The 14551-nt window shown below is 35.3% G+C and overlaps 2 protein-coding genes across 3 annotated transcripts; one reads left to right on the top strand and one right to left on the bottom strand.

Annotated features, from left to right (window-relative positions):
* Positions 1–1722: 1722 nt before the first annotated feature.
* Positions 1723–7051, top strand: LOC147566058 (AT-rich interactive domain-containing protein 6-like). Of its 2 annotated transcripts, none has more exons than XM_086652542.1 (13): positions 1723–2124; positions 2574–3232; positions 3312–3351; positions 3549–3601; positions 4153–4198; positions 4680–4772; positions 5428–5547; positions 5647–5698; positions 5783–5870; positions 5991–6057; positions 6152–6202; positions 6301–6393; positions 6612–7051. In XM_086652542.1, exons 2-13 carry the CDS (start codon positions 2607–2609, stop codon positions 6714–6716), a joined length of 1434 nt encoding a protein of 477 aa, XP_086508668.1. In that variant the 5' UTR covers positions 1723–2124; positions 2574–2606; the 3' UTR covers positions 6717–7051. The 2 variants fall into 2 exon arrangements, with proteins under 2 accessions (XP_086508668.1, XP_086508667.1); XM_086652541.1 differs by having other exon boundaries at positions 2003–2288.
* Positions 7052–7619: 568 nt separating this feature from the next.
* On the bottom strand, positions 7620–11752 carry LOC147566057 (serine/threonine-protein phosphatase 7-like). The gene is made up of 5 exons (XM_086652540.1): positions 11085–11752; positions 10145–10639; positions 8852–8998; positions 8252–8359; positions 7620–7990 (listed from the first exon to the last, which is right to left on the bottom strand). Exons 1-5 carry the CDS (start codon positions 11577–11579, stop codon positions 7910–7912), a joined length of 1326 nt encoding a protein of 441 aa, XP_086508666.1. The 5' UTR covers positions 11580–11752; the 3' UTR covers positions 7620–7909.
* Between the last annotated feature and the right edge of the window lie 2799 nt (positions 11753–14551).

The following is a 14551-nucleotide window of genomic DNA, read 5'->3' as shown; positions in this document are numbered from 1 at the left end:
AGTTTATTCTTCTTACTTGTTTATAATTTTTTGAGACTTAGATTGATATTTTCAAGTGGTGGATGCTATAAACAATTTTGTAAATTAGTTTATGACTAGAATGATTTGATCCCCTTCTAACAAAAATCCTGGTTCCTTTCCTGCTTTAGGCCTAGTAGTATTTTGACAGTTATCGTGTTTATCACATCGCCTCGATGTATGAACGACTAATGTAGATCGTAGTCGATTTCTCATAAAAAAAATAGCTAAAGTAGTGTTTGGCAGATAAGAAAATTGCCATCCACTACGAGGAATGTCAAGATGCGCAGAGACTTAATTTCCCATTAGTCTTCCTTAAACAAATATGTCATAATCTTTTAGACTTCTACCGCTGTACCACGTGGGATTTGGGAAGGTCGCCCCTTTGGAAAAAGAAGAAAATTCTCTTTGCCTCCAAAATTTAAAATTTTATAGAAAAATTTTAATCTCTTCTCTCTACTAAATCTTTCTTTCGGTAAAACTTCGACTCTCTCTTTAAACTCCATGTATCCTCTTGGTCTCATGTGAAGGAAAAAAATTGCAAACGAAAACTATTTGATAATACGTACCCATCTCATGCTCATTTTTGAACAAGGGTGTTACCAGTCTCATGCTCATTTTTTAACAAGGATGTGGGTCCCGACCACCATTTAGTTGGGCCTTAAGCGATTTGGTGTTTTTTGTAAAAACATTATGGTATTGATCGAAAACTTGAAAGATTAAAAATCTCGTATCTGCTGACTTGAGTATTTGAAAAGGTTTATTCCTGATATTGACCGAGTTATGGAACCTACTTGACCATACATTTATTGTTTTAAAAAATAATCTAAATAACTTGTTCACAAGTAAGCAGAGACACGAAGATTATTTAACGCGGCAAAAAATCCCTCCAAGATGGAAGGTAAGGCTTCTCCGACACTTACTAACACACCCCATGCCCCCTCCACAACCGAAGTAGGGGGCTAGGCAGGAAGCTGGTCACAAAGTTGGGGCCCATTTGAGAAATAATCCATCTCTAAAATACCTCTACTTAATGCACATGTTACTCTTCAATTCAATAGATAAAAAGTAGTTAAAAAGCAAGGGGTTCCTATTGGTTAAAATTTTAAAGTGACACTTAAAGAGTCTTAAAGAGACACTCGGGATTTTTAACTCAAAGTGTCACTCATGATTTTTTGAGTTTTTTACAAAAAAAACTCTCTCCAATGCAACACTCAATTTGGATCTTAAAATGATGTGGCATCATTTAATGTTGAGATATCTAAAAAAGAAACTCAATATTTGAGATTTCTTTTGAAGATCTCAATTGGCCACTCAATATTAAAAGCAAATCTACCCAGCTAAGAAATGACACTTAAGTTACTTTTAAGTTTTTAGAGTGTTGCATTGGATATGTCTTTTAAATTAAATATCTCAATATTGACATCCAGGAAAGATAAACTCAATCGAGCCTTGACACATAGGACAATTTGAGTTTTTTTTTTTTTTGAGTTTTGCATCGGAGATGCTCTAAATCTCTAAAAATCTGTAGTGACACTCTAAGTGTTAGAGTTTGAGTGTCCCATTAGAGATCTCTCAACAAATTGGATAAATTGAGTTTGAAAAGTTTTATAGGGGCTCCCCATTCTTGTTAAAAGGCCATCTCCTTGTGAATTCGATACGAGCCCACCGAATTCACAAGAGACTATTCGGTATGAGCCCACCGCCCACCGAATTCACAAGAGACTATTCGGTATGTGCCCACCGAAATTCACTATAATAATTTATTTTTGTAAATTTGGTAGACCCGTACCGAGGTGTGAATTCGGTGGACACATAATAAATTTAGAAGAGGGACCCCTTTAACAAAAATGGGGGCCTATAAAACTTCTCATTGAGTTTTTGCTAAATGCCAAGTGTTGCATTGGATACGTCGCTTCCGTATCAAAAAATGCTAATGACACCCAAAAATATCCCGCCTGACTAACTCAATATTCCCGCTATCATTGAAAAGAATCAGACTATTAATCGCCGATCATATTTTTCTCCTCTGCCACTTCATCTTCTTCACTCTCCGCATACGGCGCTTTCTAGAAACACAAGGCGTTCGAATCCAAAGCTTTTACGGTAAATTCATTCTCCTCTTCCTCCTTCCTCGTTTTATCCTGATCAAACTTAGGGTTTTTCTACGACTTCAAATTCTTCGCCCGATACAAACATTAACCTCCATTAAAGATACTTACAAACTCCGTTTTCATCATCTCGTTTGTAACCCATAAGGGTTAAACTGGGTAGGCTTCATTTCTATTTTCCTTAATTTTAGTAAAAAAAAATGATGATTTTTGGAGCAAATTTGTCTTGGTTAAATGCCTAAACCCTAGGTTTTAAGGTGTTGAAGTTGAGTCAATTTGTGATATTGTTGATGAAAATGACAGAAATTATTGTGTTATTTATTTTATCTGTTTGGGTTTTTTTTTCCTTGATGATTGTTGATCAATGGTAGAATAGTATTAAGTTATTAGCTTAGGGTTTTTACATTTACTCTGAGGTGATTTTGTGTTTGATTGCTTTTTTAGGGTTTAAGTTGTTTACTGTTGTTTTAAGTTGAGATGAGTGAGATGGAGGAGGATAATGGGGTAATGTCGACAAAAGATTCATCAGGTGATAATAATACATCGGGTGATGAAGAATTGGTTGATGCAGCTTTTGAACAAGAAGGATCTGTTCACACTGCTAAAGAACAAGAGACCGATGAATCCCCTAAAGAGGCTAATTTAAGAGATAGCCTAGAAACTTCTACAGAAAATCGTCAAGAAACTGGAGTTAATGGTGATATAAATGAAGATGAAAATGGATTGGAAAAAAGTAAAGATGATGACGGTGACGATGAAGCTGAAGGAGATCATTTAGCAGGTGCAGAGCCCACAGAGGAAGTGCAGGAGAAGTTTGAAGATGGGAATGGAGAGGAATTGAAGAACGACGAGAACGATAAGGTAGAGCTTGAAACTCCAAAAGAAAATTATAGAAAAGAGGAAGCTGTAGAGGAAGAGTACCCCGTTAACAGAGAGAGTTCAAACCAGACATTTTCCAGTGAGATACCAATGAATGAGGGCGATGAATCGGGAACTGAAGAAGAGCAAGCTGCATTCATGAAGGAACTCGAAAATTTCTGTAAAGAGAGTAGCTTGGAATTTAAACCACCTAAGTTCTATGGGGAAGGACTAAATTGCCTCAAGTAAGTCTCTTTATTAAATGATCAAGTAGATATATCAGTTTCTGGAGTCCGGCTAATGAAAGTTTCTTATCACTATAAGGTTATGGAGGGCTGTGATCAAGCTGGGTGGCTATGAACAGGTATTGACAGTATTACAGTTTGCCATTTTTACCAAATCCTTAGTTCATCATTTGTTGAAAAATACTTTTTTCTGTCAAAGTTATTTACCAATTTTTTCATCTAAGTTTGTATGTTTCTTGATCAACTTTAATTTGATGATATTTGAGGATTTCATATCAAGCACAAAATATAGTACTTCAAATATTTTCTTTTGCAGGTGACCTCATGCAAGTTATGGAGACAAGTAGGGGAATCTTTCCATCCTCCAAAGTAAGGGGATAATCTATATCATGATTGTTTCTTGGTTATCATGCTTTACTTGCATGATCTTAATGATTTTAAATTTGAGTTTTGACATTTTTTTATGGTTTAGTTTTTTGTTTACGGGGCAGGGAAGAGGGATATTACTATACTCCTGTTTATAGGATTCATGTTTCGAGTGTAAACATGAGTTTGGTGTTTATCTATTTGATTCCTAAAAGTGGAAGTGTGCTATCAAAATTTAGTTGGAAACACAAGCAGTAATTTTGATCCTTAAAACATACTTGCTCTACTTTTAGGTAAAAAATCTAAGTAATTAAAACACTTATTAAACAAAAACTTTCTTCGTACGGACTGCTAGTGATTGATTGTGGTGTTCTAATCTTGGTGATGTTTATTAGCCCATTTCTTGAGTACTTCACGATCAAATACAAATTCTGGAATCCTGATAAAATATTGATTAGACATTTTTCTTTCTTTTTTGAAGATTAGAGTTTTTCATTCTCTGGATAATGCTAGTGAGTAGTGACTAATTCCATCAATGTTTCCCCATGCTGCAGGACTTGTACCACTGTCTCTTGGTCATTCCGATGTTTTTATGAGAAGGTGATATTTCAATATTCCATAAAGTTAAATATGTCCTTGTAGTATTTAATTCTCGCATTTTTAATTGTGAGAAGAAAAACAAGGTTTTGATATTTCTACCTGCTTTCGCGTTTGTGTTTGTACAAGGCTACATAATTACATCTCTAAGGCTTCTCGAGTATCTCAACAACATTTTGCGTGCATATTCCCGGAAGGACCTTGATGGGTCTGCTGTGGAGCAAAATGACCTGTTGAGATTATATTTATCCTTCCATGTGTTGGAAATGAGATCAAAACTAAGTAGAACCAGGGTGAAGTTAAAACATGTCTAGGCTGTTAATGTATTTGTCATGGGTGAACATGCTAAAGATGGGTATTGCAATTTGCAATCTTGAAATAGTTAAACAACGGCTGACTAAAAATTTGTGGTTAACAAGAGGTGTCATATTCACGTGATTATGTGACCTTAACGGCCTGTTGAACTGCGGACGAATTCTTGCAGGCACTTCTTGAATATGAAAAGCATAAAATTCGTGGCGGCGAGCTCCATATCCCTGTTCCTGCCTTCACAGAGTCTCCCAGTGCCGACCCTCAGGTATTTTACCTTGTTTTATTTTTTTTGTGTAATTCTGGTTTTTATCTTTTTCCTGTCTTGTATATGATTTTGCATGGTAGTGTTGTTGGGACTTCTTTTCACATCTTGTATTGAGGCTAAGCGTTCATGTTAGAGCTATGTGAAATCTGCAACCGTTGAATTAAAACACTTTAGTTACAATTTTGTGTGACTTTATCACGGTCATGCACTTTTCATCATTTTGCCCATATGAAACACTTGCTTTATGGTTCTTTGAATTTAAGTGCCGCAACCTTCAGTATGCTGTATAAACTTTAGTTGCTCATGTTTTGCACGTAAAACGCCATCTATTGCAGGTTGAAATGGTTACGAGTTAAGGATTCAAAAATATGAGTGTTAAGGTTTCTAGCGAATACCTGGTGTCATTTAGAACTGGAATATGGTAGACAAAATATGTTAAAATTTCTAATGGTCACAAATGGTGTCGTCATGTCATCACTTGCGAGCATTAAACTTCTGTATTTTGCAACTATTTTGACATGCAAGTCATACGTTATTCCAAGTAGGATTCATTATATGGCATTCAGTAAGATATGTTTTAGTTGTTGGTGGAGGTAAACCTCTGTTTCTGTCTTAGCGACAATGTTATGCTATTTTCTGGTAACGTTCTATGCAGAGTGGTAATCTGCCATCTGGATCTGGAAGGGCACGAAGGGATGCTGCTGCACGAGCTATGCAGGGGTGGCATTCTCAACGGTTACTTGGTAATGGTGAGGTTGGGGACCCAGTTACTAAGGTATCTCAAAGATTCAACCTATGTATATGTACACTGATTTTTGTGTTGTCTCAATTTTCGTGATGTCCTCTAAACAGATCTGTATTTTATGTTTGGTAGGATAAGATCCCTGTTTCTGTGCCAAAGCGTGATAAACAACTTAAAACTATAGGTATGACTCCTCAGAGGATTTAAATTTAGTTTTTATTCTTAGATTTGTTACCGAGCCAAGTGTTTGTTTGTTTCATTGATTCAGGTTTAGTTAAGCGTAAAAAGCCATCTAGCCTGGACCTTGACCGATCTGTCAAAAATGCACGCACAATGACTAAATATTCTAAGCCAGAGTAAGCCCTTGACCTCTAGTTTTTTTTCATCCTAGAATTTCGCATTGTTTATGGTATATAGAAAGAAATTTAAAGCAGAATCTGTCCAGTGCTATTCTTGAATTGGGTTTTGTTCTGCAGAGTGGATACAGTAGTTATTGATGTTGGGCCACCTGCTGATTGGGTGAAGATAAATGTTCAGAAAACTGTTAAGTATTTTTATGCACTAAGCTGCTCCGTCGAAGATTATCGAACTTGTTGACCAAGTTCTAACAAGGTCTCTGAATTTTGTTTTTGTGCAGAAAGATTGTTTTGAGGTATATGCTTTAGTTCCTGGGCTTTTACGCGAGGAGGTAATGAAATATTTTCCTGTTTCATGTATATATTCTTCACTAGTTGAATTCTGGAAAATGATGTTCGTAGTTCATAAATTTATTTCATGATGATTCAGGTGCGTGTACAGTCAGATCCAGCAGGTCGCTTGGTTATCTCTGGGGATCCTGAACAGCCAGATAATCCATGGGGTGTCACACCCTTCAAAAAGGTTTGGAATTTACATAACGCAGTCTTGTCCATAGACTTCAAAAAAATAGAAAATTTACATATATGTCTATATAAACCTGTACCATGTGGAACCCACAAATGGGGCGTAGCACTCGTCTTGAATCTGTACTAGGCCGCTTAATGCAGGCCTTATTTTTTACGAGTTATAGCTATTTGAGGCTGTTTATTAATCGATCATAACCGGGGGTTTGGTTGCAGGTTGTGACATTACCTTCGAGAATAGACCCACATCAGACATCTGCCGTGGTGACTTTACATGGACAGTTATTTGTTCGTGTCCCATTCGAGCAGTCAGACTCCTAGTTTTCTCCATCTTTATCAATCGAGCAGTAAGCAAAAGAGAAAATTTGTGGAAGAAATCAGTCAAATGACATCTAACATTACCGTCATCATCAGTACCAAACCTTATAAATAGATCTGTGTCTTTGTTTATTTATCCTGGTATAACAAAATCATGTTTAAGGTTTATATAGTTAGTGAGTGGATCCTAGGGGAACAGACATCTAATCTCCCTATATTTTGAATTTTTATTATCTAAAGGTTTTCACTGTTCAAATCGTGTCGTATATGTACTCAGTACTCCTAATTGATCCCTGTTTTAGCATAACTTTATCTTTTATCTAAGCAGATTCTGTGAACTACTTTATGCTGATATTTTTTTTTTGTTGAGAGGATATTTTTTTCTTTCTTGGTGTCTCGTTTGAAACGAAGAGGTGGTGGTGGAAGAGAAGAAGAGAGAACATAAAAATATATATCGTTGAAGGCTGGATGATTGGTTTCGTGCCGTAAGAAAGAGGAAGGATAGCGGAAAAAAAAGAAACTTTTGAAAGAAAAGATAAAAGATAGAAATAAAAAGCTAACTGTTAAAATTGACTAACATTAATATGGTTTTGGAAGTCATTTTAGAACAAATGAGACCGAACTTTCTAGTCAATCCCAAGTTGGGGGCAGAACTGGAAGGAGCTCAAACCAAAGTCACCTTGGAGAAGTTCTTCCAAATTATCACTACTTCTAATGAATTTTTCAATACGTATGGAAATATAAATGTTTCGGTTATTTCAGTCGAAATGTTTTGAAATTCAATTCCTTGATCAGCCGTTGTTAAGAGAAAGTAGTGAAACTTATAGGCATAGAGAAATAGAAATATTTTTGCCGAAAAATTTCAAAAATTTAATTCCTTAGCTTTCAAATACTGAAAAACCAAGATTCAATCGAAGTCCAAAATTCTCTCAGTATATAAGAAATAATTTTAAGATATAGAACCATCATGCCCATATCCAACCCATAAATATTTGTACCTACAACACTTCAAACAACTAAGAAAGAATCATCAAACAAAAAAATTGTGAAAATAAATTATACAGGAAGAATGCAGGCTGAGATAAGAGAGATAGCCCCTGAAAACCTTGCAGTATCGTCCTAGCTACTACCTGCTGCATTTGAACATTTTTTGTCCCTCTGCACAAATTCTTCTGATGCCAGATGAAGGTAGTATTTCATAGGGTTTCTGTCATTGATGCCAAGTCCAGTTCTTCATCTGAATCAATAACATCCACAAAATTATAGAATGCGTTCGCCTGCAGGGAAATAGAAGGTGGCGTCATTTAGAGAAAGAATAAGCATAATACCTGTAGCTGCTTTTACCTAAGATTAATACAGATTTTATACTTGATCATCGATGTTTTAACATTCGACTAGATCCAACCACATGGTCGTCTGGACTCAACTGTCCTATAAACCATTTGATTCCTAACCAATCACATTCAGATATAATTGACCCATATATATCACATGTTTATGTAGGTCGACCAACTCAAACTTCCTTGTTATAGCAATACCTTCGGTCTTGGTGTTACAGCTTCAAAACTATGGAAAACCGGAGTATCGAAATTTGGAGCTTCCAACACAATGTACGCCCCCTTGTTGTTGTATCTTTCTTTTGTTGCCTGCCAATAGAAACTTGGGATGAATATTAAGAAGCAGGCGCAAATAATAAGTTTATAGAATTAGCAAGACCCTCATTGCTTGGCTGGTAACATGTAAGCTTCTCCACTCAACTCAAAAGATTAGAGTTCGAATCTTACCATTTCAAATTTTCTTATAGAAGGTAATCTTTTGATGAAAGTTTCGTTTGGAGGTAAACATATTAACCTCAAGGTTTGTTAATTGGAAATTCCAAATTGGGAACTTGATGGCAACGAAGGAAAGATATACAATAAAAGTTCATATTCCGTATTCTAGAAACCCAGAAGAAGAGAATTATCGAGTTTGCAGCCCAAATCATTGGACGGAGGCTAATAAAAAAGAAGTGGTCAAATTTCAGTTTTTCTCTAGAATAAGTACTAAAAGGTATAGCTAAGACAAGATAAGTTGCTAAAAAGAGATGCATTACCTAGAGAAGTAAAGTCTCAAAATTGAAAAGAGGAGATCTACAATACCTGAAACTGTGGATAATCAGGAGCGCTGAAAAGGGTAATCAACTTCCCTGAATCGACCTCGTGGTCTATTGTGTAACCGTTTTCCATTCCTCCAAGACCAGGCCGCTTTTCTCGTGCATCAGGGCCTTCATGTGACCTGATTATCAACTTTAGGTTGATCAATAGGCAACACTTACACAATTAGCATTGCAAAATCTACCACTTAGGATGGTTTCATTGATGACCATGAGAGATACAAAAAGAACAAAGAAAACTAGATGAGAAGTTTTCTAGGTGAGACATAGAAAAGCTAAATAAAACTGCTGCATAAACAACTTTGTGCTATAAATATTAGGTTTCTTTCATGATTGTTTTCTGTTTTCCGTTGAGGTTCTTTAACGAATTTCAATCGACCACCAGGTATAAAGAACTCTTGACTCCTATTAACAGAATCCTTTTCACTTAAAAATATAAAAGTACAGAAGATACCCCTCAAGCAAGATAAGATAGTGAAAAGTGACTGTTCCAGCGATACTTGCACATATTTAGCTTCACAAAATATACTTGCACATATTTACAGTCAAAGAATGTTTTTGTAATACTTAAGTGATAGTTTGGATCGACCACCAGGTATAAAGCACTCACGACTTTTATAAACAGAATCCTTTTCACTTAAAATAAAAAAAAATACCTACAACCCCCTCAAGCAAGTTAAGCTAATGAAAACTGACCGTTCACTATTCCAGCGAAAGATGTTAGTTTCACAAACATATTTGGATGTATTTACTGCCAAAGAACGTTTTGTAATATTTAAGTGATAGTTTGAATGTATGGCTAAAGTTGATAAAGAAAGTGACTTAGATTCAACGGAGGTGTAGTCCAACCTGATTGGAGTAAATTATAGGAGAAGAAAGGACTGGGATGATCATTATAGCAAAGAAGTCGGAAAGAAACAACATGCAATTGTGCTGATCAATTCAGGATTAGTTACTTGTGGATATTGAACAACTAAGTGGCAAGTAACAGCCACTCCAAAATCAACTTCGATCATAAACCTAACTTTGTTCCCCCGCTGAAGAAAAAGAGCCATAGAGCTACATCATGGAGTAGGATTAACTTCAATGAAACTGATTTTAACATGGTTCTTTTACCTAAATCAGGACAGGGAAGTAGATGAAATTTCCAACTCAGGGAAATCTTGGGCTTTGACGTACAAAACTATGTTAATTACATGAGAAATAATTAATACGCACTACTAGTATGTTTAAGAGCAAAATAATAACCTTAACAATTGAAGTAAGTTTCAAATCGTACCTTCAAATTGTTCTTTTTGAGGAACTCCTCAGTGCAATCAGGACCCCATAATAGTCCGATACCTCTTTCACTATTTGGAGAAAGACCAGGGGTCATTGATGGATCAGACCAGAGCACGTCACCTGGTATCAAATTTAGACCTTCCCATGGTGGGTCTAGAACAGATCGCCTTGCTTTCAATAATTCTTCGAGAGAACCAAGAGATAAAGAAGTTACTTCGGGGTTTAACATAATCTTCCGACCCTTCTTCCCCTTGGGTCTTTTTGTGGGGGTAACAGTAATGCTTCGGAAAAGACCTCCATGACAAGTGTAAACACACCCAGCTATAATAGATGCCAAAGGAAGACCTTCAAAACATCCTAAACATTTTCTGTAAACATGTTTCCCTTGATCTCCATACTTAGACATCACCTCTTGTTCAAATCCGTATACAGATGTACAATATTTAGATTCATGATTCCCACGTAGTAGAAATACTCGATTAGGCAAAAAGACCTGTTATTTGAGAAAAAATCATATAGGGATCTTATAAGAATACATATTATCTACATTAAAAGAGGAATTCAACAATTTGAACTTAACTACATGCAGTAATCAGTTTCTTATAGAAATAAACAAATTAAAAATCACCAAGTCAATTTCATAAGATAATACATTTTTTATGTGTCTATCATAGGGCCAAAAAAAACTTCATCTTCATCACAAACAAGATGGCCACCAGATTCAAATGCTTCTCATATGCAATATAGACATACTGAGCCTAGTTCTAAAAAAAACACCTCTTCTTAAATAATTCAAAATAGACCAAAATAGATATAAAGTTCCATACTTTAGAGGAAAACAACAATGACCCATGCTAGTAATCAGATCAATTCTTCTTCATATGTACATTAAAGTTGAGTTCTAGAGAGAGAGAGAGAGAGAGAGTATATAAAATTACCTTCCAAGCTAACAAAAGAAGAAAGGTCTCCAAACCCCAAGCTCCTCTATCAACATAATCACCATTAAATACAAAGAATCGATTATCAGAAGGTAAGCCGGCATCTTTAAGAAGAAAGATCACATCATGCAATTGTCCATGAACATCTCCAACTACAACAACACTAGAATCTTCACCACAATCATCAATTCTCAAACAATTAGGTTCTTTATGCAAAATCTTTGAAGCTGAGAGAACTAATTTATCAAAGGCAGAAACAGGTAAAACTGATGGTAATTCAGAAGGGGGAAGATTTCTGGAAGACCATTCAAAAGCTAAAATTAGGTCATTGATCCAATCTAGGGTTAATTTTCCGGTGGGTGGCCATGAAAGAGGGATCTGAGGAGATGGTGTGGATCCATTAGAAGTTGAGTGATTATTGTTATTATTATCTTCAGGTTGTGATGGAGAACTTGTTGATGTAGTTGTAGTGGATGATTCTGATTGTGATAGCATAGTATGATAGTGGGTTTTGGAAGATTTGGGGAACCCTAGAAAGTTAAGTGAAAGAAGAAGATCTATCGCCTAAAAGAACGAGAGAAGAAACATACCACCGGCAGAGTAGTATACCGCTGGATCCAACACAGGAAGACGGGGGAAAAGAAATGCTAATGGCACTTTCCGCTGTCGCGGGTGACGTTAGACATCCTTTTTTTAATAAGAGATTTCCTTTTTAGCCCCCTACTTTGTGACCAGCTTCTTTTTGGCCCCCTATTTTTTATAAATTCAAATTTTGCCTCCTTTTAGTTAACGCCGTCGGTTAACTTTAATGGTTAATTTTTTTTGTTTCATTAATTGCCCTTCTTAAAAGAATGATTTTGTAAAATTCAAAAATGACCTTTTAATTTGGATTAATTACCAAAAAAAATTTAACTATTTTAAAACAATTTTTTTAAAAAAAATAAAAAACACCTCATATCTCTTCCATTTCATCATCTCTCTCCTCCACATCATCTCTCGTCACCTCGTCATCTTCTCCGACGAAGGTCGTCGAACGGTCAAATTTCCAACGACCTTCAAACTTAAATTTTTCTTTAAGTCTCTCTTCTGTTTTTTATTCATGTTTCTCTACCATCCCTCTCTCTATAGCTCCGGTGAAGGGCTCCCCTTCGCCAGAGAAACCAGACCTCGTTCTGGTTGGTTGAAACCAGATCTTGGTCTGGTTTGAAACTAGATTGGGATTTGGTTTCTTCAGTGAAGGGGCTCTTCCCCTTCGCAGGAGCTAGAGAGAGGGTAGAGAGATTAAAGAGAGATTAGAGAGAGAGAGATTAGAGAAAAAAAAATGAAGAAAAAGAAGAGAGATTAAAAAAAGTTTGAAGGTCGAAATAAAATTTGACCTATCGGCGATCCTTCGCCAATGAATATGATGAGGTGGCGAAAGATGATGTGGAGGAGAAATGAGGTGTTTTATTTTTTTTAAATGAATTTCATTTTGCCCCCCTAATTAGTCCTAAACAAATTAAAATTTGAGAATTAACCCAAATTTAAAAGGGGACTAATTTTGAATTTACAAAATCATTTTTATAAGAAGGACAATTATGGAAACAAAAAAATTAACTAGTAAAGTTAAAAGACGATATTAACAAAAGATGGTTAAATTTGAATTTACGAAAAACAGAGAGTCAAACAGGAAGTTGGTCACAAAGTAAGGGGTGAAAAAAGAAATAACTCTTTAATAATGACAAAATTGTCTTTCCTTATTATGTTTCTTCTTCGACTCTTTCTCTCTTAATTATTCTGGTCTTCTTCGATCAACTAAGAAGCACCAAATTACTTTCAACAAAAAGAAAAAACATATTAATTATTAAACGAGTTTGAAAACCACTTTTTTCCATTTCTTTTCACGGACATATTCATAAAAATTCGATGAAGGTTGATTTAGAGAAAAACGATATGCAGTGGGATCTTCAAATTCTTAAGAAGATTGTTATCACACTGTATTATATGATCTAAACGGCTTGATCTAATAAATATCTTCGATTTCTGATTCTAATAAGAGAAGCACCAGTTTGTTCAAGACAAAACAACAGTTTGTTTAAGGTAAACAACAATTGTTTGCTCGAAACAAACTATTGTTTGTTCGATACAAATGGTTGAGCCAATTGGACAAAAGGTCACGTGGAAAGAATTAAAAGATTAAAGAAAAAAATACAATGAACAATCATTAGTTTGTTCAAAAACGACAATCATTAGTTTGTTCAAAAACGACAATCATTAGTTTGTTCAAAAACGACAATTATTTGTTTGATTCATTTGTCCGATACAAATTTTTGTTTGTTCGATACAAATGTGAGATTAATGAGACAACACGTTACCTGAAAAAGAATGAAAAAGATAAAATGAAAAAAAAACAATGAACAAAAAACAATTTGTTCAAAACAAATAGTAGTTTCTTGTCTTCAACAAAAAAATAGTAGTTTCTTGATGTAACACCAAAATGGAGTAAAGATCGAAAATACACGCAATTGTTTGTTTTAGCAAACCTACACCTGTCACAGTCAATTTATCTTACACATTCACATGTTTCATAGGACGAAGCAAACTACTGTTTGTTTTCACCAAACTATTGTTTGCGAGTTTACATTACTATAAACACAAACTACTATATATTTGTTTTCACCTCACATCAACATATTTTAGCAACATAATGAAGCAAATTACTGTTTGTTTCAACCAAAATCGAACAATAACCCCATTTATTTAGGACGGTGGCCAGTAAATCGACAAACAAATATCTTATGTGGATAAAAAATTTGGGGCTTAAGGCAAGTCAATTATGTTTGACTTAACTTTTATTTAATAAGGGGAGACAACTATAACTCTATAAGGACTTAAATAAAAAACAATAATTAATCTAAGGATCATAAACAAATACAATAGACTAAAAGTAGAAAACCTAATTAATTGTCATTCTATTTTTTCTTCTTCTTCTTCTTATTCTTCTTTCCCGGTTACTACTAGTAAACAACATCCTCCATCACCTCACTATTTTACTTCTCAAACCCTAGATGGCATGGTCTATGCTTTGTCGTGGACCAAACTCTAAGCAGTTAGTGTCTAATGTTTGTGACCAGCCATGTCTAATCTTCATGACCGATGTGTCTAGAACCTCCAAATCTCAGACACATCACGCCCCTGCGGCGTGTTAGCATGATCCATCACAATACGTTGGCCACTACTAGTTCTTGCTAATGCATGACCTAAACTTCGGGATACAAGTGAATTTTTTACCGATCAATCTTACGAGTGTACACCAAAAAAATCTGTTTAAAGAAGTATTTTCTTGGTATTTTACATTTTGGCTCAATAATCCGAAATTAAAACATATCTTAGGGAGTAGGGTAAGATTTTGGTCAAATAGAAATTTTGGACTTAGGACTTCTTAGAATTCAAGAGTCCTAGAATTTTCGGTAGGCAAACAGACCAAG

This window comes from Eschscholzia californica, unplaced genomic scaffold (assembly GCF_041429995.1).
Source record: "Eschscholzia californica isolate CP2 unplaced genomic scaffold, dmEscCali1.0.p SCAF_1, whole genome shotgun sequence".
In the NCBI taxonomy this organism is placed as follows: domain Eukaryota; kingdom Viridiplantae; phylum Streptophyta; class Magnoliopsida; order Ranunculales; family Papaveraceae; genus Eschscholzia; species Eschscholzia californica.
This window is presented reverse-complemented; position numbering and strand designations above follow the sequence as displayed.

Coding starts and splice junctions, on each gene's coding strand:
- LOC147566058 (XM_086652542.1), top strand. CDS start 2,607: ATGAGTGAGATGGAGGAGGATAATGGGGTAATGTCGACAAAAGATTCA. Junction 3,352..3,548: donor AGCTGGGTGGCTATGAACAG/GTATTGACAGTA, acceptor TTTCTTTTGCAG/GTGACCTCATGCAAGTTATG. Junction 6,394..6,611: donor GTGTCACACCCTTCAAAAAG/GTTTGGAATTTA, acceptor GTTTGGTTGCAG/GTTGTGACATTACCTTCGAG.
- LOC147566057 (XM_086652540.1), bottom strand. CDS start 11,579: ATGCTATCACAATCAGAATCATCCACTACAACTACATCAACAAGTTCT. Junction 8,999..10,144: donor TCAAAAAGAACAATTTGAAG/GTACGATTTGAA, acceptor ATCAACCTAAAG/TTGATAATCAGGTCACATGA. Junction 7,991..8,251: donor CTGTAACACCAAGACCGAAG/GTATTGCTATAA, acceptor ATTTCCCTGCAG/GCGAACGCATTCTATAATTT.